The following is a 23,256-nucleotide window of genomic DNA, read 5'->3' on the forward strand; positions in this document are numbered from 1 at the left end:
TTGCCGGGGGTAACAGGAGACATCCCGAGCTGAGCCAAACACCTGCTCCCCCCTATGGACTGCTGATAGATCGTACTAATGTCACAACCATCACAAACCTGGACTCTCTCTCTCTCTCTCTCTCTCTCTCTCTCTCTCTCTCTCTCACCAACTCATATTTCCCCATGTATTTTTCTCCTCACTCATCCATACCCTCCCTCCCTCCTTAGAGAATAATCAGACACAGGCTGAATCAATGGCAGGCATGCAGGCCCACAGGTAAAGGTTGCAGGGTTCACTATTGAATTATTCCTGCTCCTCTCTCATCACTGCCATCTGCCTGGCTGCTATTAATTGATGAAGTGGAGGGACAGACAGCACAAGGCTATGACGCCAACACACATACACAACGCTGTATGTGTGTGTCAGAGAGAGAGAGTGGGTATGGTGTGTAAAACACAAACACACAATCAGACACCACAGTGGTTCTCTCCGCCAGTCATTCACATCTATCACGGGACAGATAATGAATCATCTCTTGCTTTCAGCCAGTGTTTTTCATCTGCCTTTATTGTAATGGAGCCTTCAGAGTGTGAGGGCAGATTGGCTGCTGGAGAGGGCATTCTTTACTCCCTGGTTTTGTTCTGCTGTCAGGCTGGGAGAAGCTGGGAGAGTCGGGGAAGCTGTGCTGAGACTGAACTCATCCAGAGCAAAGATCATGGCCTTTGATCTGCCAGTGCTCTCTGGGGGGACAAACAGGCCTTATTAAAAAAGACTAAATAAAGCTTTCCCTGCCTCCATTCTACACTTCCCAAACTTCTCCACTCTCTCATGTTGCCTATGGTCAAATTGAGCTGCCTTGATTCTGACAGTGAGTGAACTGCTTGGTCTCGCAACTCCAAAACATAGCAACAAATAAAGCGATCTAACAGCGTTTAAGAATGTATTGGCTCTTGTTCCCAGAATACCTGACATAAACAAACAGCGCAATCAATAGCAAATGTATCCGAACAAGGGCCTACTGTGCTTGAGATCAAAATGTGTGTCTTGGGGGAAGTCCAAGTAAGCTACAAAGATGCTGATGTCAAAAGAAAAGTTACAAGTGCCAGTGATCGGCAGGAGAGGTAGCCACATTACAGACGTATCGTATAGCGATCAAATGTTAGGCTGTGATGGATTTATGGATGTGCCTATGTGTTCTGTCCAGGATGGCCTAAAACAGAGCTTTGATTGGATGGGATTTATATGGAACACTTGGCGTTATTGGTGTAGTGTGATTACAGAGCCAGTGAAATGAGTCACACTGGGGAACTGACTGTGATACACTTACATTACAGCATTTCCTCTAAATAAACCAAGATGGCTGCCAAGCCGCTGTCTGCACGAGTGGAACAACAGCCAGCCATGTTGCACATCTGCAAAGACGCTGCAGTAGAATCCTATAAACATTCACCTTGACTAAACTCATAATAACCTAGTCACTAAAAACTCATATATTCTTTTCACACTATCAGAAATGATACAATGAACATGAACTCACTTCTCTCACAAAGCACTTACGGCTTTTCCTCTTCTCCTCTTCTGCTTCCTGTCTGACACTGTTGCTGCTGCTGGTTTAATCAAACCCATCAGAGCCATTCTCTGTACGTCAGCGCATCTATTCTCAGTTCCCCTTTCTGCCACCACAGAGCCTGCAACCCGCTGTGCCCTCAAGCCAGACTGACAGGCCCACAGGAGTGTCTGTGGTCACTCTCTCGCTGAGTGACAGGAAGGCAAGCAGGGCTACCCCCCACAGACCCCTACGGAGTGTGCAACCCAGCACCCTAAATCGCTGCTCCCCACCTCTGCTCAGACATGCAGCAGCAACGCCTCAGGGCCTGGAAATAGAACTCATTAACACGGTTAGTAAGTAAAAATGAGAAGACTGTCTCCTGATGGACTGTCTATCTTTTGGATCAGCTTTCAAGGAGAGCATCTGGTAATGACGGGAGCGAGGGAAACCAATATTATAATGCGCTGCCTGTCTCCTCTCTGCTGACGGCGACGCACCTCGTCGGCGGCTGAAATAAAGGCCTGAAAACGGGCTCGATGACAGGGAGCGAGGGCCTCTCTCACCCACACACCCGCTAACTCTGTGTGTGTGGACACCTATGTGTGCACTCATTTATGAGTGTGTGCAACATAAAATCCAGTTCAGGTTTACACCCATGTGCCATCCCTGATGCTGAAAAGCCCACTCAGAGCACAGCACACATAGTGAACAAACTCAATAGTGTATCTATGTAGAAATCTGATTATGCTAAACTTTTCATGTTAAAAGTTCAGGCTGAAAAGTAGACATTTTGTCTAAACTTTGTTTTTGAATAAAATATCTTTATAGTTTCTGAGTTCACCCGTCACTTGGCCTCCTCTCACTATCCCTCTCTGTTTCTCTCTTCCCCCTAAAGCCTAGTGCTCTACTCCATAGGCCATCTATTGGGTTGACTGACAGACACACAGTGGGCCAGTCTTTGTTCACCTGCCAGGCAGAGAGAGGCTGAGGCAGTGCAGCCAGTGGTCAGTGCCATCCAGCCCAGTGCTTAGTGCTCTGGGGTACAGTCATGAAATGCAGGAAGAATGAATATGGACACAGGACGTTTTGATTCATAGTCTATCCCAAAATAGGATTGTGGCTTTCTGGTCAATTTGCTATTGCAGGATGAGCCAGCAGTAGAATATATACAGAGGCCATCTATAAACCAGAGGGAAAGAAAATCCTTCTGTGAGTTTGGACAGCAGGGCCATATGAGTGCGACTGTGTAATGTGCACAACTGGAAAGTCTATAAAGTCATTATTTCAGCTTTTTTTTTTTAAATAAAAGGGTAGTTTTGTTTTTTCAAAATGAAAGCTAATGTATTTATGAAATTCCTGCCACGTTCTGCGGACAGCAAACAATTTCCTCTGCTCCCTGTGCCCCTGGGTCCTGGATTAGAGGCCAGCCGTCTGACAGGAGCCAGACTGGGCACTGGGCCCCGGGCCCTACTGGGGCCCCTCCTCACCCTACTAACCCGCCTCACCCGCCCTCGCCCAGACCTCATCTCCACTCTGCATCACCGCAATAATAGCCTTTATTAAAACAGCATACAGCAAAGTCAATTTCAGATTGGACATAATATGGCGTGGAAGAAGGGGCTGGTGGTTAGGGGCTACAATATCCTGTTTCTGGGAAGGTTTACGTAGCATTTTAACAAGCATGAAAAAAGGATGACATTCCAGGGATGGCTGCTGTCCGTCTCCTGTGCTCCTCCTGTCTGTGGGAGGGAGCTGTGCTGCATGCCACACCTGCAACTCCATCGGAGTGTGGCCAGGCTCACCCCTGCTTTCCCCTGGCTTCTGCTCTCACAGCCCCACCACAGGACCCGCTCCTTCAGGAACACTGTGGGAGCTGGAGAAGGTAAAGCTCAAAGCCCAGCTAATGTGCAGCTCTCAGGGGCAGGCAGGGGGCGAGAGGAAGGGAGAGGACCTGGCTTCTATACTGCATGAGCGTGAGATATTCCTACCCAGTTTAGGTGAGGATGGCTTTAAAGCCCACCATTCCCCCCCACTGTTGACATATCCTGTCAGCTGTCAAAGAGCCTCCGTAAGGGCTGCCAGAGAGCTAGGGGCCCCAGAAGATGAGTGAGGATCTGGTATTTGCCTTATTAGCACATTTTTTTAGGCACAAAGCTCTTTGCCAGCTTTTTTGGGACCATGGAATTATGTATGAGACGGAAAGAGAGAGAGGTGCGTGGGGATAAGAGGGATGCCTCTGTTGTCAGGACAGGGTTTGCTATTAAGTGTGTGACCCTGGAAGCACAACCCTTTTAGTGAAACAAGCAGCGAGTTTCAAATTGGATTCCGCCAGTATGCAGTAATTCCACACATCTTTATGCCTCATTTCCATTTGCCCATGCAAACAGCCTGCATGCTCCTCTGCCCACTCGCTAGGCCACACCCACTGGGATGTGCCAGCCAGGCTCTTGTTACTGTGCTTCCTGGTTAGAGACCTGAGTAGCAAGCTCTGCTGGTAGGGTTTTTACCATGGCTACAGCAGTATCACTATCCAGCCCACCCGTCACCGCTCTATACCCCCCCTGACTAATGCTACACCCCTGACTGACCAGGCAGGCCCCTGTGTCCTGAGAGACTGGAGACAATGAGTGGAGGCTGCTCTGATGGGCCCCGGCCCCAGCCTCCCTTCCTGCCACCTCACAGACAGGGATTTCCTCCTGCGATGAGAGCCAAGCCGTCACAGACCAGTGATCAAGGGCCTGCCATCTGTGACTGAGGCAGATTTACAGCAGGGGCTAATCCACACCGTCAGCCCTGTTTGTTCTCCTTCTCAGCCTCCTCCGCACACACACGCACACACACACACACACACAAGTGCAGGCACACACCACAGACTCCCTCTGTGAAACACACACACACACTGCTTCCCTCCATATCTGTGGCCTGCTCCACTCAACCACACCTTCACTAGGACCCTAGTCACGGGCAGAAGGGCACCCACCATGCAATAACTATTTAACTTTGCCCTTTTTAAAAGGCATGATCTCATTCTGTTCAGTGCTCAAAAAATAACTTTAGTCCATTAACTGTTATAAAATGAGAAACCCCAATGTGTCAGTGAGTTATATGCTCTGGTGAACATCACTCATAAGAAATAGTGTCATCCAATGCCTGAGTATCACACTAGCTATCAGTCCCCATACACACAATAAAAACCCACACACACATACCTGGAACAAGAGTTTCTCCTCTTGTCTCTTCTCCCCTCCCTCTCTCTGCTAGTGTATCCAGTGAGGTGTCGGTGTCTGGGCTGTGTGCAGTGTGTTAGTACAGGGCAACAGCGGGCTGTGCTCTGTGGCCTCTCCACCCAGGGACAGGGCAGCTGTGTGGCTGGGGTCCCTCTGAGGCCTCCTTTGTCCCCCCCCGGCCAGCCAGAGAAAGGGTTAAAGAAGACAAATGGAGGCAGATCCACAGAGGAACGTGCTTAAGCAGCAAATTTTCAGAGAAGGGGCAGGAATTAAAAACAATGGCTGCCTTTTATCCCAGCGTTGGTCTAATTGGATGGGAAATTCATCTCTGCCGCCTTAGCAGCACTCTCCATTGACAGAGGGGAGACATGGCACCAAAAACCTCTTGCCTTCAGATTCCACCCACCCAGCCGCACGCACCCCACAGCTTCCTAAAAACACAGACCTTTCCCCCAGCAAGGCTTCCTGTGTGAGTGCGTGTGTGATTACACACCTTGCAAACACTGTCCTAGTCTCTGTGGAGCCTGCATCTGTTTGCAGAGACAAGCCTTCTTGTGTTGTCATCTGTCCTTTTTCCTTTATGACGTCACTCTGGTCTTTGATACAGTGGTCAGGGCTCCTAGGGCTGCTGATTGGAGGCTGCTGATTGGGGGAAGCCTAGTTCCTAGCTAGCTCCTGTGGAGACTAGTAGCCCAGCACCTAACACCAACAGAGCAGCGCTCCAAGCCCAGCAGCAGTCAGGGGAATTACTGCCTAGCTGACCCAGAAATCCAGGGTCAGCTTTGTTTTAACAAGCAGGGGAACCTTCCACCACTTTAGCAACTGTGCCTCGACCACAAGAAAGGGTCCTGCGCCTCCGAAGAGCTAGCGGGGAGGAAATTAAATATTACACCAGGAGGGAATGGTTCAGCTCTAAAGGGGGTGGGGGGGGGACTGGGTCATTCACTGGTGCTGGGACAAGGCATTAGGAGGTGAAGCGGTAGTTTGGCAGAAGGGGGGAGGAGTCTAGGAATTCACAACAGTTCATTCTCGCTGATGAAAAGGTATGTTCATTATCAGCGTAATTCGATCAAGGTGCCCGAAGGGGGGAGGCTGACATTCTTTATTACACACTTCATTTCATTTAACGGACCTTTAAAAACTATATATAAAGGAAAAAAGAAAGGGCGAGGGAGAGAGGGAAAACTTTGCCCTGGCTCTTAAAGGGGAGGTGGCGTCCGTTCCAGACGCTCTTAGTCTGCGCCCAGTCTTTTCCTGGCAGAGAGTGTCCGCTGGCCTGTAAGGTGGGAGCGAGCAGAGCCTGACTTTGTAACACAATCAAACAGGCCTTCAGCACTGAGCCTCGCAGAGCTCCGTTTGGTAAATATCAAGTCACAGGCTATTAAAGGATCCTCTGGCTTTCTAAAGTCCCAGGATGCCAGACTGTTCAGGAGCATGACAACAACGGCTCTTAGCATGGTGCATAGCCGCTAACAGAGTCACTAACACAGGATAGGGACTGGGAGAGACATTAGGAGATCTCTATGCTTACGGTTAAAGTACCGGATCATAATGATCTCTGGATGTCTTGATAAAACAACGCCCTGTACACATGAACAATTCCACCCTTTGACCTTGTGATACGTTTCCAATGAACTCCCCTTGCCTTTCATCAGTGTGTTACAATCAGCCAAACCTAATGATCTAATTCCTAACAACCCTACCGTTCTATTTCTCAACCTCTCAGATCAAAAGTAGCTGAATTACTTTTGGGAAAAGATGAGGTGATTAAATTAATCAACGGAAGGACCTGACAGCAAGGCAATCAAGTCATCTTAAAAGTACACACTTCATGCAGGCATTAACCTTGAACTAAACCCCACTAGCCCCTGAACAATTATCACAGAGTAGAACGTTTTTTATCCACCATCTTGTAGTGTTTGTCGTGTGTTTACTGTGGGATAATGTGGTCTGGAAGACTGTAGTTTGATGTATCTCCGAAGGGGGCTGGAGGAGCACCCCCAGCGTATGTGTACAGTGTGTGTGTGTGTGTGTGTGTGTGTGTGTGTGTGTGTGAGTGTTGCTCTGCCCACACCACCCCCGTGCAGGAGCCCATTACCTAACCTACAGCTAGCCTCATTCAGTTTCTTACAAACATGGTTATCCATTAACACACATCAAACGTTAGGAAAGAAGATATATAAATAAACAGAACCTCAACCAAAAAAATAGAAAATGAGACTTGTTTGTGAACCACACCACAGCCCCCCTCCTTCCTCTAACACAAAATCCCCAACCCCCCACCCTTTTAACCTAAGTGGGCTTCCTCTTGCTTTTACATGTTCACTTGTCCACTGTACTGTAGTCATTAACATATTTGGAGTGCAGTAAGCAGAAAGCTTAATTGTCCTTAATTGCTCGTCTAAATGTGTTCTCTAATGATTTGCCTCAGATCTGTGACTGCCTTTTGTGCAATTTCCCGGCCGCTGGCTTCATTATCCCTGCCTCCTTGGAACAAAGTATCTTCAGAGGCCCGGTCTTTTTTTTACATAACAACACAGAGTGAGTGTGAGGGAGGGCAGTGACGGCACTCTGCGGGGGACACACAATGGAGGCCCTTTGTCAGGGTGCAGAAGTTAAAGTGATTAGAAAACCAAATCTGTGCTAAGACAGTGTTAATTGACAGCAGCTCACTCCTTTTTAAAAATCGGCCCCTAACAAACAACCAATCCTGGCTTTTGTTTGTGCCTTTTACTGCTGCTGCTGTGGGTGTATCTGTTATTGCTGCTTTGCTCCTCCTACCTCCTGATGGCATCTCTGAATGTGTCTTTATTGGCTGAACAGCAAGGCCCTGTCGCTCCATTCACTGCAGGCACGGCCTGATCTCAGAATTATTAGTATTATTTCTCAGAAAGCATCCAACTGAATTGTGCATATATAGGAAAAAGGCTGCATTCAGAAATAATTAGTTACAGTTCATTTAGTTTTGACTAGGAAAAAAGATGTGAATATACATTTTCTGAATACATGCACTACTCTGAACTAAAAATATATAAATAAACGTAGAGTGTAGGGTTTGTGCCTGACAGAACGGGGGCACAGTAGCTACTTCCTGCCTTCTACCTGTGTGGGAGGAGTTACAGAGGACAGGTGGCTTTCCTGTTAGATATGCACTGTGTCCCAGCAAAAGTAAAACAATCTAGAGCACGCTGTATTTTGAATCTGAGGTGCCAAAGAAAATATATTGTCCACCATTTTATAATTGTTTTACCTGCTTATATCAATATCATAGCACAGACTCAGTGGCATTGGGAGCTGTTTGTCTTGTTTGAATACAATACGGCACAGACACTTACTCACATTTCAACCACTTACTTTTTAAAATCAGTTTATCAGTATGTTTTTGATTACATTTCCCTTGCAGGGAAAATAATAACAGCAACAGCAGCACAGTCACTGTCTAAAGGTGGCTGGTTCCATGAAAGTAATCAAATTATCTTTGATAATTAACATAAGCACTGCTGCTCATATCTACACCGCAGAGGACATAAAATAAAGCCCACTTTAGTCCCTGTGTGAATTATTATGAAGCAGCTACAGGTACAGCCAGTAGCTGGTGAGTGTGTCTGTATCCCCTTGTAAAATATAGTAGAGAGTAAGTCCTCCCATTATAGAATATACTAGAGAGTAAGTCCTCCCATTGTAAAATATAGTGGAGATTAAGTCCTCCCATGGTGAAATATAGTAGAGAGTAAGTCCTCCCATTGTAGAATATAGTAGAGAATAAGTCCTGCCATTGTAGAATATAGTAGAGAGTAAGTCCTCCCATTGTAGAATATAGTAGAGAGTAAGTCCTCCCATTGTAGAATATAGTAGAGAGTAAGTCCTCCCATTGTAGAATATAGTAGAGAGTAAGTCCTCCCATTGTAGAATATAGTAGAGAGTAAGTCCTCCCATTATAGAATATAGTAGAGAGTAAGTCCTCCCATTGTAGAATATAGTAGAGAGTAAGTCCTCCCATTATAGAATATACTAGAGAGTAAGTCCTCCCATTGTAAAATATAGTAGAGAGTAAGTCCTCCCATTGTAGAATATAGTAGAGAGTAAGTCCTCCCATTATAGAATATAGTAGAGAATAAGTCCTCCCATTATAGAATATAGTAGAGAGTAAGTCCTCCCATTGTAGAATATAGTAGAGAGTAATTCCTCCCATTGTAGAATATAGTAGAGAGTAAGTCCTCCCATTATAGAATGCAGTAGAGAGTAGGTCCTCCCATTGTAAAATATAGTAGAGAGTAAGTCCTCCCATTGTAGAATATAGTAGAGAGTAAGTCCTCCCATTATAGAATATAGTAGAGAGTAAGTCCTCCCATTGTAAAATATAGTAGAGAGTAAGTCCTCCCATTATATAATACAGTAGAAAGTAAGTCCTCCCATTATAGAATATAGTAGAGAGTAAGTCCTCCCATTGTAAAATATAGTAGAGAGTAAGTCCTCCCATTGTAGAATATAGTAGAGAGTAAGTCCTCCTATTATAGAATATAGAAGAGAGTAAGTCCTCCCATTGTAAAATATAGTAGAGAGTAAGTCCTCCCATTATAGAATACAGTAGAGAGTAAGTCCTCCCATTATAGAATACAGTAGAGAGTAAGTCCTCCCATTGTAGAATATAGTAGAGAGTAAGTCCTCCCATTATAGAATATAGTAGAGAGTAAGTCCTCCCATTGTAGAATATAGTAGAGAGTAAGTCCTCCCCTTGTAAAATATAGTAGTGAGTAAGTCCTCCCATTATAGAATATAGTAGAGAGAAGGTCCTTGTCACACCCTGACCATAGTTTACTTTGTATATTTCTATGTTTTGGTTGGTCAGGGTGTGAGCTGAGTGGGCATTCTATGTTTCATGTCTAGTTTGTCTATTTCTATGTCTGGCCTGATATGGTTCTCAATCAGAGGTAGGTGTTAGTCATTGTCTCTGATTGGGAACCATATTTAGGTAGCCTGGGTTTCACTGTGTGTTTGTGGGTGATTGTTCCTGTCTCTGTGTTTTCACCAGATAGGGCTGTTTCGGTTTTCGTTACGTTTCCACGTTTGTTGTTTTTGTATTGATTCGTGTTTTACGTTTGTTGATTAAAACATGGATCGCAATCTACACGCCGCATTTTGGTCCGACTCTCCTTCACCACAAGAGAACCGTTACAGTCCTCCCATTATAGAATATAGTAGAGAGTAAGTTCTCCCATTATAGAATATAGTAGAGAGTAAGTCCTCCCTAAATATAGTAGAGAGTAAGTCCTCCCATTGTAAAATATAGTGGAGAGTAAGTCCTCCCATTATAGAATATAGTAGAGAGCAAGTCCTCCCATTGTAAAATATAGTAGAGAGTAAGTCCTCCCATTATAGAATATAGTAGAGTGTAAGTCCTCCCATTATAGAATATAGTAGAGTAAGTCCTCCCATTGTAAAATATAGTAGAGAGTAAGTCCTCCCATTATAGAATATAGTAGAGAGTAAGTCCTCCCATTGTAAAATATAGTAGAGAGTAAGTCCTCCCATTATAGAATATAGTAGAGAGTAAGTCCTCCCATTATAGAATATAGTGGAGAGTAAGTCCTCCCATTGTAAAATATAGTAGAGAGTAAGTCCTCCCATTATAGAATATAGTAGAGAGTAAGTCCTCCCATTGTAAAATATAGTAGAGAGTAAGTCCTCCCATTATAGAATATAGTAGAGAGTAAGTCCTCCCATTGTAAAACATAGTAGAGAGTAAGTCCTCCTATTATAGAATATAGTAAGGAGTAAGTCCTCCCATTATATAATATAGTAGAGAGTAAGTCCTCCCATTGTAAAATATAGTAGAGAGTAAGTCCTCCCATTATAGAATATAGTGGAGAGTAAGTCCTCCCATTGTAGAATATAGTAGAGAGTAAGTCCTGCCATTGTAAAATATAGTAGAGCGTAAGTCCTCCCATTATACAATATAGTAGAGAGTAAGTCCTCCCATTGTAAAATATAGTAGAGAGTAAGTACTCCCGTTGTAAAATATAGTAGAGAGTAAGTCCTCCCATTATAGAATATAGTAGAGAGTAAGTCCTCCCATTATAGAATATAGTGGAGAGTAAGTCCTCCAATTGTAAAATAGTGGAGAGTAAGTCCTCCCATTGTAAAATATAGTAGAGAGTAAGTCCTCCCATTGTGAAATATAGTAGAGAGTAAATCCTCCCATTGAAAAATAAAGTGGAGAGTAAGTCCTCCCATTGTAAAATATAGTAGAGAGTAAGTCTTCCCATTGTAAAATATAGTGGAGAGTATTTCCTCCCATTGTAAAATATAGTAGAGAGTAAGTCCTCCCATTGTAAAATATAGTGGAGAGTATTTCCTCCCATTGTAAAATATAGTGGAGAGTATTTCCTCCCATTGTGAAATATAGTGGATAGTAAGTCCTCCCGTTGTAAAATATAGTGGAGAGTATTATCCTCAGATTGTAAAATATAGTAGAGAGTAAGTCCTCCCATTGTAAAATATAGTAGAGAGTAAGTCCTCCCATTGAAAAATATAGTGGAGAGTAAGTCCTCCCATTATAGAATATAGTAGAGAGTAAGTCCTCCCATTGTAAAATATAGTAGAGAGTAAGTCCTCCCATTATAGAATATAGTGGAGAGTAAGTCCTCCCATTGTAGAATATAGTATAGAGTAAGTCCTGCCATTGTAAAATATAGTAGAGAGTAGGTCCTCCCATTGTAAAATATAGTGGAGAGTAAGTCCTCCCATTGTAAAATATAGTGGAGAGTAAGTCCTCCCATTGTAAAATATAGTGGAGAGTATTTCCTCCCATTGTGAAATAGTGGAGAGTAAGTCCTCCCATTGTAAAATATAGTGGAGAGTATTTCCTCCCATTGTGAAATAGTGGAGAGTAAGTCCTCCCATTGTAAAATATAGTGGAGAGTATTTCCTCCCATTGTGAAATAGTGGAGAGTAAGTCCTCCCATTGTAAAATATAGTGGAGAGTAAGTCCTCCCATTGTAAAATATAGTGGAGAGTAAGTCCTCCCATTGTAAAATATAGTGGAGAGTATTTCCTCCCATTGTAAAATATAGTGGAGAGTAAGTCCTCCCATTGTAAAATATAGTGGAGAGTAAGTCCTCCCATTGTAAAATATAGTGGAGAGTATTTCCTCCCATTGTAAAATATAGTGGAGAGTAAGTCCTCCCATTGTAAAATATAGTGGAGAGTAAGTCCTCCCATTGTAAAATATAGTGGAGAGTAAGTCCTCCCATTGTAAAATATAGTGGAGAGTATTTCCTCCCATTGTGAAATAGTGGAGAGTAAGTCCTCCCATTGTAAAATATAGTGGAGAGTATTTCCTCCCATTGTGAAATAGTGGAGAGTAAGTCCTCCCATTGTAAAATATAGTGGAGAGTATTTCCTCCCATTGTGAAATAGTGGAGAGTAAGTCCTCCCATTGTAAAATATAGTGGAGAGTAAGTCCTCCCATTGTAAAATATAGTGGAGAGTAAGTCCTCCCATTGTAAAATATAGTGGAGAGTATTTCCTCCCATTGTAAAATATAGTGGAGAGTAAGTCCTCCCATTGTAAAATATAGTGGAGAGTAAGTCCTCCCATTGTAAAATATAGTGGAGAGTAAGTCCTCCCATTGTAAAATATAGTGGAGAGTAAGTCCTCCCATTGTAAAATATAGTGGAGAGTAAGTCCTCCTGCTCTATATCTTACCTGTATCAGCAGACGGACACTTGCGGATGGTGAAGATGGAGCTGAGCTCCTCCTCATCCTCAGGCAGGCCCTTCTGCAGGAGTTGGAGCTTCCTCAGGCTCTCGCTGCGCTGGTGCTTCATGGAGCGCACATGCTGGACCAGGTTGAGCTTGGCCTTGGTGGAGTAGTTACACAGCACACAGTGGTAGTAGCAGGCATCTCCCTCCACCGCGTTCTCCTGATGCTGCAGGTGCTATGGGAGGAGAACGAGAGAGAGAGAGAGAGAGAGAGAGAGAAAGGGCTTTTAACTGACGGCAGACAGCTAGCCAGGCACCACTGACTCACTTTCACTCACACAGTTCGCAAATGAACAAATCAATTACCAATCACAGCCCTGTTGTTTAACACCCAGCCCTCTTCCACACTGTTCTGTTTGGACGGAGCCCTGTATCTCTCTCTGTGTCTGGCTGTATCTGTCTGTGGACTAACAGGACAGGAGAAGAGAGGGGTGGGAGCCGGGCTGGTCTCAGGGGCCTAGGCGCGGGGTCGAGAGACACACATCACGCACCCCTCAGAGGACCGCAGGACCACAGACCTGGCAGATGGAAGGGAGCATTGATCCCTTTCACTCAAGAGAAGCCTCTCGTCTCTGAGAAGGAAACTCCAAACATCTGCCTTTTCATGCATGGGATGCTAAATATTGATCAGGGCCAGTCAAATCCTCCCTATCACAGCAAGCACCAGGGAGAGAGAGGGAATGCGGAGAGAGAGAGAGGGGACACACACACACCACATTCTGAAACTAACTAGAACATTCCTCAACAGGGTAGTGACCTTCAGGGGACAGAGACTGTATTGACCTATCAACCCCAACATTTACTCTAAGTGCCCCACACTGACACTCCAACTCCACTGTACCCCACACCCAACACACACACTATAATGACACACAACGTGCCCCACACAGCACAGTGACACCATCTCTCCCAACACCACACCATGGACCCACACACTAATTACCCCCTACAATGGCACAATGCCAACACAATATGGCCCTGACAAGGGGATCGGCAGAGGTATTGATAATTATCCTATAAAGCAGGGCCCTGATCATTTCATGTTTACAATGGAAGGGCCAGACTCAGTATGGCCACTGTTCTCACGCCTGTCATGTTCTGTTCATACGGCCCACTCTGGAGTCTAGCTGTGGATTTCTGGGGCTGCAATCAATGTCAATCATCACAAGATGTTTCTTTCTATTCTAATCTTCATGGCCTAGTCTCTTGTGAGATTCAGTGGCTGAATGGGCTGAAAACAACAAACACTTCACTGCCAGATGAGGACTAGATCAGATAATGAATCCAAATAAATGTACTTTTCGTCCATCATTAATGCTCCATTAAAAACTGCCAGGAAAATAAATACATGTAAAAATGGTGATTTATTTGTAACAATGGCCGGGTTTTCCATGCATGGCTTTGAAAGCTTTTGAGAATTGCATGTATAGGCAACAAAAATAAGGCAATTGGAGCTTAGTGGAGATACAATTTGATAGGTAATTATTAATCCTATCCAAGACTATTGCTACTGCAATTCGTCATATCATGTGAACACTGAAAAGGCTATGATAAAAATAACTTGGATACACAATGCAAGCATAAGCAGATTATAAGAAAGATTGCTACATTTCAGTATCGTTTTATTTGAAACAGGCTTCATTTTGAATGTGTGGCTTCATACTGAGAGAGAGGAAAAAATGTCTGTTATCCTGTATCTGCCTCCCACCACGACTCTCTTAATCTCCCATACAGGCCACCCCCCACACTTAGACAAAGGTCGGGAAAAACGAATTGATTAATTAAGAGGAGCCTGAACCGGCTTGCCCTGCATTGAGGCAACATGTTTAGATGGCTGGGAAATGCAAAAGCAATGGAAACATTAGATTTTTAACCACATTACATCCGAATCAGGTGTTGACAGCCTGGGCTGAGAAAAAATCATAACAATATTATGTTCCCAGAAATGCTCCCATATTTTCTTCTAATGTTTAATTTTCTGGTAATATTGGAATATCGCTGTGGGCTTTTCTGGGCAATTGTATTCCATTCTCCCTGGTTTTATATTTCTCACTTCTACACCTAAACGTACATTAGGACACTGCTTCCAGGAAAAGGAAGGGAGTTTTTATTTTTTGCAAGCCCCACAGCTCTGTGTAATATAATTATTAGGTGATTCTAAAAGGGTCTGTCTCTCTCTCTGTGCTCTCCCTCCTCGCCTCGTTTGAAGCCCTCCATGATGTCATTGAATAGGTGCTGCTGGATATTCTGCTGGTGCGAGCTGTATCCCTCCTTTCTCCTCCTCTCCCCCCCTTCTCTTCCGTTCACACATATTGCATCAGAGCTCAGGTACAGAGAAATCTGACAGACAGATTTACTCGTAGATAACACCAAATCCATTGTGTGATTGCTGAGCTGAGAAATGGCACACTGTTTTAAAGTCATAGCAGATGTCGAACAAAAAAAATGGAGCGAGAGGGACTTCTTACCGCATTACGACTCAAGGCTGCAAAAAAGGAGACAGTGAGTTCACACAAAAAAAACAGACGACACCTGACCTAAACTTCAAAGTTGGTTTCAAGAGGTAGAAAAAAAATCCTGGGAGTTTTACAGCTTCCCATAAAAAGCAGGATTTATGCAGGAGTGAACCTGAGACTGCCTGGCCTAGAACAGGCTGTATATCACCTCAAACTGACTGGGCTGTAGGCAGGGCCCGACTCAGTCCAAACCAGACCTCATTCCCTCTGTATCACCACCTCTTACAGACCACAGACACCTGTAAGTGTGTTAACAACCACACTTACTCAAACAGCACCGGGCCGTACCAAACAGAGTGTGGGGGTGATGGAGGACTGTTGTTAGAGATATGGGGCCTGATCAGTACAGGGCCAACACAGCAGTGCACCCCCCTCCCCGGACTGGTCCATCTGACCAGTTGTAGGTGGGAGCTCTATATGAGAGACGGGATTAAACACTACCCATGGGAACAGGGGCTCTCTGAAACACCCCCATGCATGCGCACGCTCACAAACACACGGGATTCCATCAACATTATAGATGTGAGAGAGTCTAGTGATGCTATCTAGGAGCACACACACATGTACACACAAACATTGGATGTGAAACACAGTAATGCATTAGACAGGGCCTGTGTCTGTTTCCTATGATCCTGCAATGAAGCCCCTAGCTGATAAATCACCTCCAACTGGAGTGCAGGAATTCAGCGGTTTAATTAAAAAGTCATGTTGGGAGAGAAAGCTGGGAGGAGCTGGCCTGGCCGCTCCAAAGGAGAGGAGAGGAGGCTGCCTGGGCTGCCCTGCACCGGGGCCCCTGAGCACCAAGCACCCCACTGAGGCCCTGAGAGGAGCTGAGCTACAGAGCTGGGTGGAGGCTGGAGGACGGCTGTCAGCCCCTCCTCAACAGGCCGCATGGCTTCAATTTCTCTTCAGTTCCATTTAATTGGCTGGGAATTTACGACAGCCGTACAGGACACAGGAGTTTTAGCCGAGCATGGATAAGAGAATGGGAGCATGGAGTGCTGGAGAAGGATGGGGCGAGGGAGGCAGAATGTGTGTGCTGTTCTGTAGCCAGGCCTCTGTACTCTACCTCCTCTCTCTGTGGAGGTTGAAGCAGGGCTCTGTGCTCATACAGGTAGAGAGGGACTGGGGCGGTGTGGGCGCCACCACATCATCTCTCTGGCAACTTAACACTGCACCCTGGCCTCTCAGTGAGCAATATAAGGACAGATCAGTTACAACACCCACCCAGAGTGCTGCATACACCTGCATTTCCATCCACTTCAATGGGATTTAAAAATACACCTTTAACCAAAACAGTAGCTGGGAGAGGAGAAGAGAGGAGAGCCAACGTGACATGGACGTGGGTATTACTGGAAGGGTGGAAGGTAGCTAGAGTGCCAACACAAGCCGGTAATTCCACAGAATGGTCCCCAATGGAGCAGTATAATACATGCACACACATAAACACACACGTGGAAATTAAGGTGCGCACACACACACACACACACACACACACACACACACACACACACACACACACACACACACACACACACACACACACACACACACACACACACACACACACACACACACACACACACACACACACACAGACAGGCACACAGAGACAGGCACGCACACACTCTCCATTATGATCATACCCCAATTTCCACCATTACATTTGGCAGTGCTGTTAATACAAAATTAATGCATTAAAACAGATGACTATCCACGGGCTAAATGGCTATCAATTCAGCGAGAGCTGCCAAATTCCCTGTGTGAACGAGCCAGTGAGTGTCTGGCTGTGTATTGCTTTGTAATTATCCCAGTGATTCTCAGCACTTAAAGGTAAAGCTGGACGCTTTCCGGACGGCACTGAGTGTGTTTGTGCGTGTGTGTGAGCGCTGGTGACAGGAGGTGAACATGGGACAGAGACAGGGAGAGGACACAGAACCTACAGGACACAGAACCTACAGGCCACAGTGTGTTGCCATTTAAACCTGATCCATACTCTTTACCATATCAATGAGGATAACATATCCGGTGATATCATAGCGCCATGGTTTCACCATTGACCGAGGGGCAAAATGATGAGCTGGTTCCAGGCACAAGGCATGTTGATGAATAATGTCAAGTAGCACCTATGTTATTCACACACACTGATGTCATGGCAGCAATTACATCCAACGAGGTCATTGTATTTACTGTGAAAAGACACAAAGAAGATGGTCTGAAAAACCCACTCTGGGCCGGGTATAGAATAAAACACCACTCCTGTCTTATATCTCAGTGTGTGAGTGACTGAACCGTGCGCTGGCACAGGTAGCCCTGGGGTTGTGTGTGTGTGTGTGTGTGTGTGAGTGACTGAGCCGTGTGCTGGCACAGGTAGCCCTGGGGTTGTGTGAGTGACTGAGCCGTGTGCTGGCACAGGTAGCCCTAGGGTTGTGTGTGTGTGTGTGTGTGTGTGTGTGTGTGTGTGTGTGTGTGTGTGTGTGTGTGTGTGTGAGTGACTGAGCCGTGTGCTGGCACAGGTAGCCCTGGGGTTGTGTGTGTGTGTGTGTGTGTGTGTGTGTGTGAGTGACTGAGCTGTGTGCTGGCACAGGTAGCCCTGGGGTTGTGTGTGTGTGTGTGTGTGTGTGTGTGTGTGTGTGTGTGTGTGTGTGTGTGTGTGTGTGTGTGTGTGTGTGTGTGTGTGTGTGTGTGTGTGTGTGTGTGTGTGTGTGTGTGTGTGAGTGACTGAGCAGTGTGCTGGCACAGGTAGCCCTGGGGTTGTGTGTGTGTGTGTGTGACTTGGCGGGTTGTGTGGGGTGCAGGAGGCTGGGGTCTTGTAAAGAGGGGCTCTGGGATTCACCTGGAAGGAAGGTAGGCTGTTTAGCAGAGAGAAGATAGGGAGAGCGGCTGGAGTCTGAGGGATTGCAGCTTTGCCTGTGATTCCCACTCCGCCGGCAGCAGCAGGAACAGCAGCCACGACCACAGAAGCCGCTGCGGGTGCCAAGTTCAGCGGCTGGTTCGAATTAGCCACTGCGAGCGGCGACAAGCCCAGACATTGCGCTGTGGCTGGGGGGACTGCATGTATCCGCACCAAACTGCATACCTACTGCTTCCTGTCCCCCTCCCCTTCCCCTCTCTCCTCTCCTCTCCTCTCGCTCCCTAATCCCTCTCTGCCCAACCCTGGGCTCTCCCCTTTTGTCTAAAAGCACACCAGACAATTAGTGACTCTCCCTACTGCCAGTGGGGCGATGATCAACTGCTACAAATGAAAAAACAACAGGCTGCATATTTGTCTGAGAGAGAGAAAGGAGGCCTCTTTGTCATCGGGGAGGGCAGCGAGGTAAAGATGGATGACAGTAGCTCTCTACAGGCTGGGCAATAGGTAAACACAGGCTGCTGGGAGCACAGTGGGAGTCGGGGGGTCACAGTGCCTTAATACAATACTGCTGCTGGCTGGGCCTCGGCTTCAGGCAGCCACTCAGCCTAACTTTAACATTAAATAAAGCAATAATTATTGAATTCCTTTTTAATAAGTAAGATGCTGGAAAGTAAACAATGGGAACATAATTGCAGAGAGAAGGCAATCAATGCAGCCAGTCATTTGGCCCATGTTGATTGTGTATGCTGTGGTAGCATGTTTCTTTGTGTGGCTGGGGAGCGAGGAGGGGTGGTGGGGTTTAGTGACAAGCAGCCGAATAATACATTCTTACATACACAGGGCGAAAACAAGAGTTGGGTAATCGCTTCTTCAATATTGACCCTGGGCTCGAAACAATGGCTCTCAATCAGCTGATCAATGTGTTCGTATAATTCATGAGTGAGTCACTCTGCTCTAAGAGAGAAGGAGGAGGCTGAGCGGGGAGAGATCAATGCCCTGCATGGTGATAACGAGCCTGGGCCTATGCCCACCGGAGCCCCACGCCGGCATCCCGGGTCCCTCTCATTAACAATATTTGGATAAGCATGGCCATACATACATAAGGTCCACTTCTAATCTCAGCCAGATAAACACATTTCCCCCCTCTTAATGAGACGGGCCCCTACTTTTGCGACACACTGCAAATGATTCTGAGACGGGCAGGAAATGATGTCAAGCACCCGAATAATACGAAAAAAAAAGTATGGTAAATTAATAGCGAGCCGTCACCCTTCTCTCTGAGCAGCTAATTAACAGTTTAGCCTCATGGTGCTTTAATGAATGCTAGCCTGGGCGAGCCGAGCAGAGAGCAGAGCCGACGCTGCAGTACAATAACTCTGCCTGCAGGAGGCGACAACTGTGTTGCACCACAGGGGCACAAAGCAAACAGCTGTTCCGACCACTCAATGACATCTGCACCGGCTCCATGCCATCTGGAATATCAGGAGGGCAACTCTGGGCCTGCCCTTGTGCTGCTCTTCCCAGAAACCTACTGCCTCCCACTGCCTCGTCAACAACACAACCCTCCATTTTGGACAGTGGTGATGGTAATTATTAGGACAGGACTGACTGGGGAAGAATGTGTTTCTCTGGTTCTCATTACAGCTCCAAACAGGAGACAGATTCCGTCAAACCCAAGCAGCAGAGATGTTCACATGCATTTCAAAGGCCCTGATGTTGTCTCGTCTTCTCTTTGAATAAAGACTAGACGTCAGGAGGTATCAAGGGTTTACTAACACATGTCATATCTATCCTAATGAGAAATAAGGGCTTCGGGATGAGGGAAAACAATAAGCTGGTCAGAGCTGAGGCCTTGTACAGTAGTCTAGGCTGGGGTGGTGTGGAGTGGTGTTATGGTATATGCCTGTTCTATCCAGTGATGAGATATTGTCTCACCAGCCACCTCCTATGAGTATAAACACCATGCAGGTCAGTTTTCATGCGAGAGAGAGAGAACAAGCAGGTCTGTGGAAAATCCACACCTGCACTTGGCAGCCACAACCCAGAACCCCCCTCCTCCCTTACATTATCTGCCCCCCTTCCCAAACAAACCCTGCTGACAGCACCCTGTAGGATTCTGACAGCAGCATGTACCCAGACCACTCAGCCTCCCAGCTAGCACTTGGCCTGTAGGCAAGGCTTAAAGCCAATCCATGGTTAGCATGGAAAGCCGTCTACTCTGCACTGCGCTGGGGGATAGGGAGGGGTTTGGATATAGTCTCTGCGATGATATTCTCCTCCCTGCTTGAGGCAAATGTTTATTTCACAAACCTTAGAGGCACTTCCAACACACTGCTAAAACGCTACACTAAAGAGGCCTAGAGCCACGTATAAAATGAAATCCTTCGAAATATCTGCGACTTCCATGCAAGTCAGCAGGGAATCTGAGGAATGCATTACGACACATTGTAATAGGACTAGTGCTCTTGAATGGCAATGCATTGACTAGCTGAATAGGGACGTCTAGGGTTTCTGACGTGTGTGGGTGCTAAATGAGACAGATGACAGACTTACTGTGGCTGTACATGAGAGTACTTGGTTTCATTGTGGGTTTGCCTGTTACGGAGGCAGAGGTAGAGGCAGCCCTGTCCTGGCGACCACACAGGTGACAGAGACCCTGACACCCACAGTACCCCATTTGTCACTTGCCAGCCAAACAATTGCAGCATGGCCTTGTGGGCCGGCTGGAGGTGTGGGCCACAGGCTGCTTATTAGGTGGATGGGGAGCGGGTGGGGGTAGTGGAGGGTACGGTAGCAGAGAAACCATAGGTGCTTTGGGGTGAGGAGAACAGACAAATGGCACTTGTGATGATTAATACAGTCAGTGGAAATTTAATTCAGAGCCAGAACATGACCAAAACGCCATTAGTCTATGACAACAAACATTCTAGTCGTCCCCGCTCAGATCTGCTGCGACCCCTTTATGACTGGGACATGGGACAGATGCGTCACCAGACGCAACGCTGCACCCCTGGGGTCAAACTGGACCTCTCAGTCAGCACCACACTGTCTGTCACAGTGTCACCTAGATGGCTGCCCTTCCTTTTCTCTACCAACCTCTCGCTACCATGACCCAGATGAAGCCCCTAGATGAGCCAGTGTATCTTGTCAGAGGAGAGGAGAGGGGAAAAGATATAGGAGGAGAGGAGTCCAGAGGGCTGGGCTGTAACTCTGACCCTATACTTTAGCCTCTGGGCTTGGTGGTGTCATTCGTTACTCTCCTCCTGTTCCACCCAGCCTGGATGGCTGAGATGAGAGATGCTGACGTAACGGGAGGAGCGATACAGAATACAATCTCCTCCAGGCTTGTATTATCTAGCTTTCACCTCTGGCATTCCCAGTTTGGCTGTGTAAATATTTCATTACCACATAATTGGTTGCTGCTTCGGGCTTTGCAATAAGGCAGTGAGAGTGTAATGCTGTGTTTTCTCCCATTACTTTCCTGTTCTTCTTTATATACGATTCACTATGAAGTAGTTGGAGTGTGGGTTTGAAACCTCGATAGGGGAAGTGTTTCACTCGCTCTGCCTTGCCCTAGCCTGCCCCTCTTCAGTGTCCTACCCTAGCTACATCTCTACACTGGCGAGATAATTAAGACACCAATGATGGGACTGAGCCAGAGTCAATATTTAACCCAGTCTTAAGGGGACATCTTTCATTAGCAGCAGCAAGCTGACAAAAGGAGCAAAAAGGCAGTTGAGTGGTCCCCTTACTAAAATGCAAATGGGGCGGAGCAGTTAGATAAGGTGCTAGTGTAAAGAGGAAGGCTTGGACTGTGATGTTATGTATGGAGGTTAAGTACCCTGTTGGTGGAGTGAAACTACTGTCGAGAGTTCTTCTACCAGCTCCGTACACCCACCAACTGGTCCATGCCAACATCTACTATGAGGCCGATAGAACTTCAACCCTGCACCTATTCTACACATAACAGTCCAAGACTTCCTCTTCACACTAGAACCTACTAATAGCTAAGAAAAGCATACAACATTCAAAAAGGGTGTTCTAGTGTTAAAAACACTATGTTGTTACCAACAGTATGCGTCTTCATACACTAAAAACTCATTATTTTCCTCATCACCTGATACGCATTCAAAGTTCATATAATGAGTCCTGTTCTCTATCAGTAGAGATACTATCTGATGGAAAAAGCATGCCCTGAAGCCTTACTTCTTCTGCCCCCCCAACTAGACATGAATTTGAAATGAGTTCTTCCTAAGACCCACAGCAGCCTCTAACCCATGCCCAACGCGAGTGTGTACACTTGTGTTGAAAAGTGGTACTCTGTGAAGGTCTAACACCTCTATCCCATAATATCATCGAATACACCAGGGCCCTGCTAACACAAAAAGCCATTCTGGCTTTATAGGGTCATTCTGCCCAGCCTGCTTATTAGACATAGAAAACATTAGAACCTCACTTTCCATAAAAAGACAAACAAAGTGCTCATTGATCAGTGTGATCAATGGAGGATCAATAACCTAAACCCTCATCATTCCCAGCGCAGCATAATTACAGCTGAGATATGGTGGTCATCACAAAAACCCAACACAGCCCGGTCTAATTGGAGGCAGCCTACTGCTTTAGTCACGCTGGCAGAAGCTTTTCCAGAGCAGAGGAGCCTAGTGCTGAAAGACCTCTGCCGGCCTGGCAGGGCATTGGAGATTCCCAAAATAACCACAGCGAGGTCGTTGGAGCTGGCTGCCCATTAAATGTTTGGGATATTTTACACAGGGCACAGCAACCTTCTGCTCCCCACCGCACAGGAAAGCTTTGTATCCCTTTTAATGTAAATTACCCACGTAGGTTGTAAGATCGTATTAAGCCCCTTTTTATAGGACAACTTGTGATTTTAATTCATTAATGTTTTGGAGGAGTGCCCTTATTATGCGATGTGTTGCTGACCTTCCTTGTTGTTGACCTCCCATAATGTTTTCCACTCCAGTGACTGTGGCGAGGAGAGACGTTAGAGGAGCAGGCACAACTAAGCTAACGTACCGCTCAGGCATCGGGCAGGCTGGCATCACAGTCACGCTGCCCTGTCCACCTATACACCCTGCTTACTGGTGCACAAAGTCACAAACTATACCTCAAAGGCCACCACTTTCTCCCCTTCCCGTTTATTGATTAGGTAAACCTCTTGTTCAGTTATTGTGCAGTAAATCAAGCATGGTGAGCACTAATCTCAACCCCGGGAGGAAAGTGGTAAAGGTAAAACCTGCTAAAAAGTGCATAATTAAGGAGCCGTGTTCAGCCATGAGTGAGGACATACTCCTCCTCCCTCTCAGCTTTCTGCCCTGTTCCTGCTTTACTCCGTTCCTCTCTGCTG

At 46.1% G+C, this 23,256-nt stretch overlaps 1 protein-coding gene across 4 annotated transcripts in view; it reads right to left on the reverse strand.

Annotated features, from left to right (window-relative positions):
* Nucleotides 1-23,256, reverse strand: part of LOC112263700 (zinc finger homeobox protein 3-like) — a 122,280-nt gene that overhangs the window by 63,411 nt on the left and 35,613 nt on the right. For all 4 annotated transcript variants that reach the window (XM_042330943.1, XM_042330942.1, XM_042330941.1 and 1 more), the window contains one exon: nt 12,466-12,697. In XM_042330943.1, the coding sequence (XP_042186877.1) occupies nt 12,466-12,697 (232 nt within the window). The remainder of the gene's footprint in view (nt 1-12,465; nt 12,698-23,256) is intronic.

This window comes from Oncorhynchus tshawytscha, linkage group LG12 (genome assembly GCF_018296145.1).
Source record: "Oncorhynchus tshawytscha isolate Ot180627B linkage group LG12, Otsh_v2.0, whole genome shotgun sequence".
Classification (NCBI taxonomy): domain Eukaryota; kingdom Metazoa; phylum Chordata; class Actinopteri; order Salmoniformes; family Salmonidae; genus Oncorhynchus; species Oncorhynchus tshawytscha.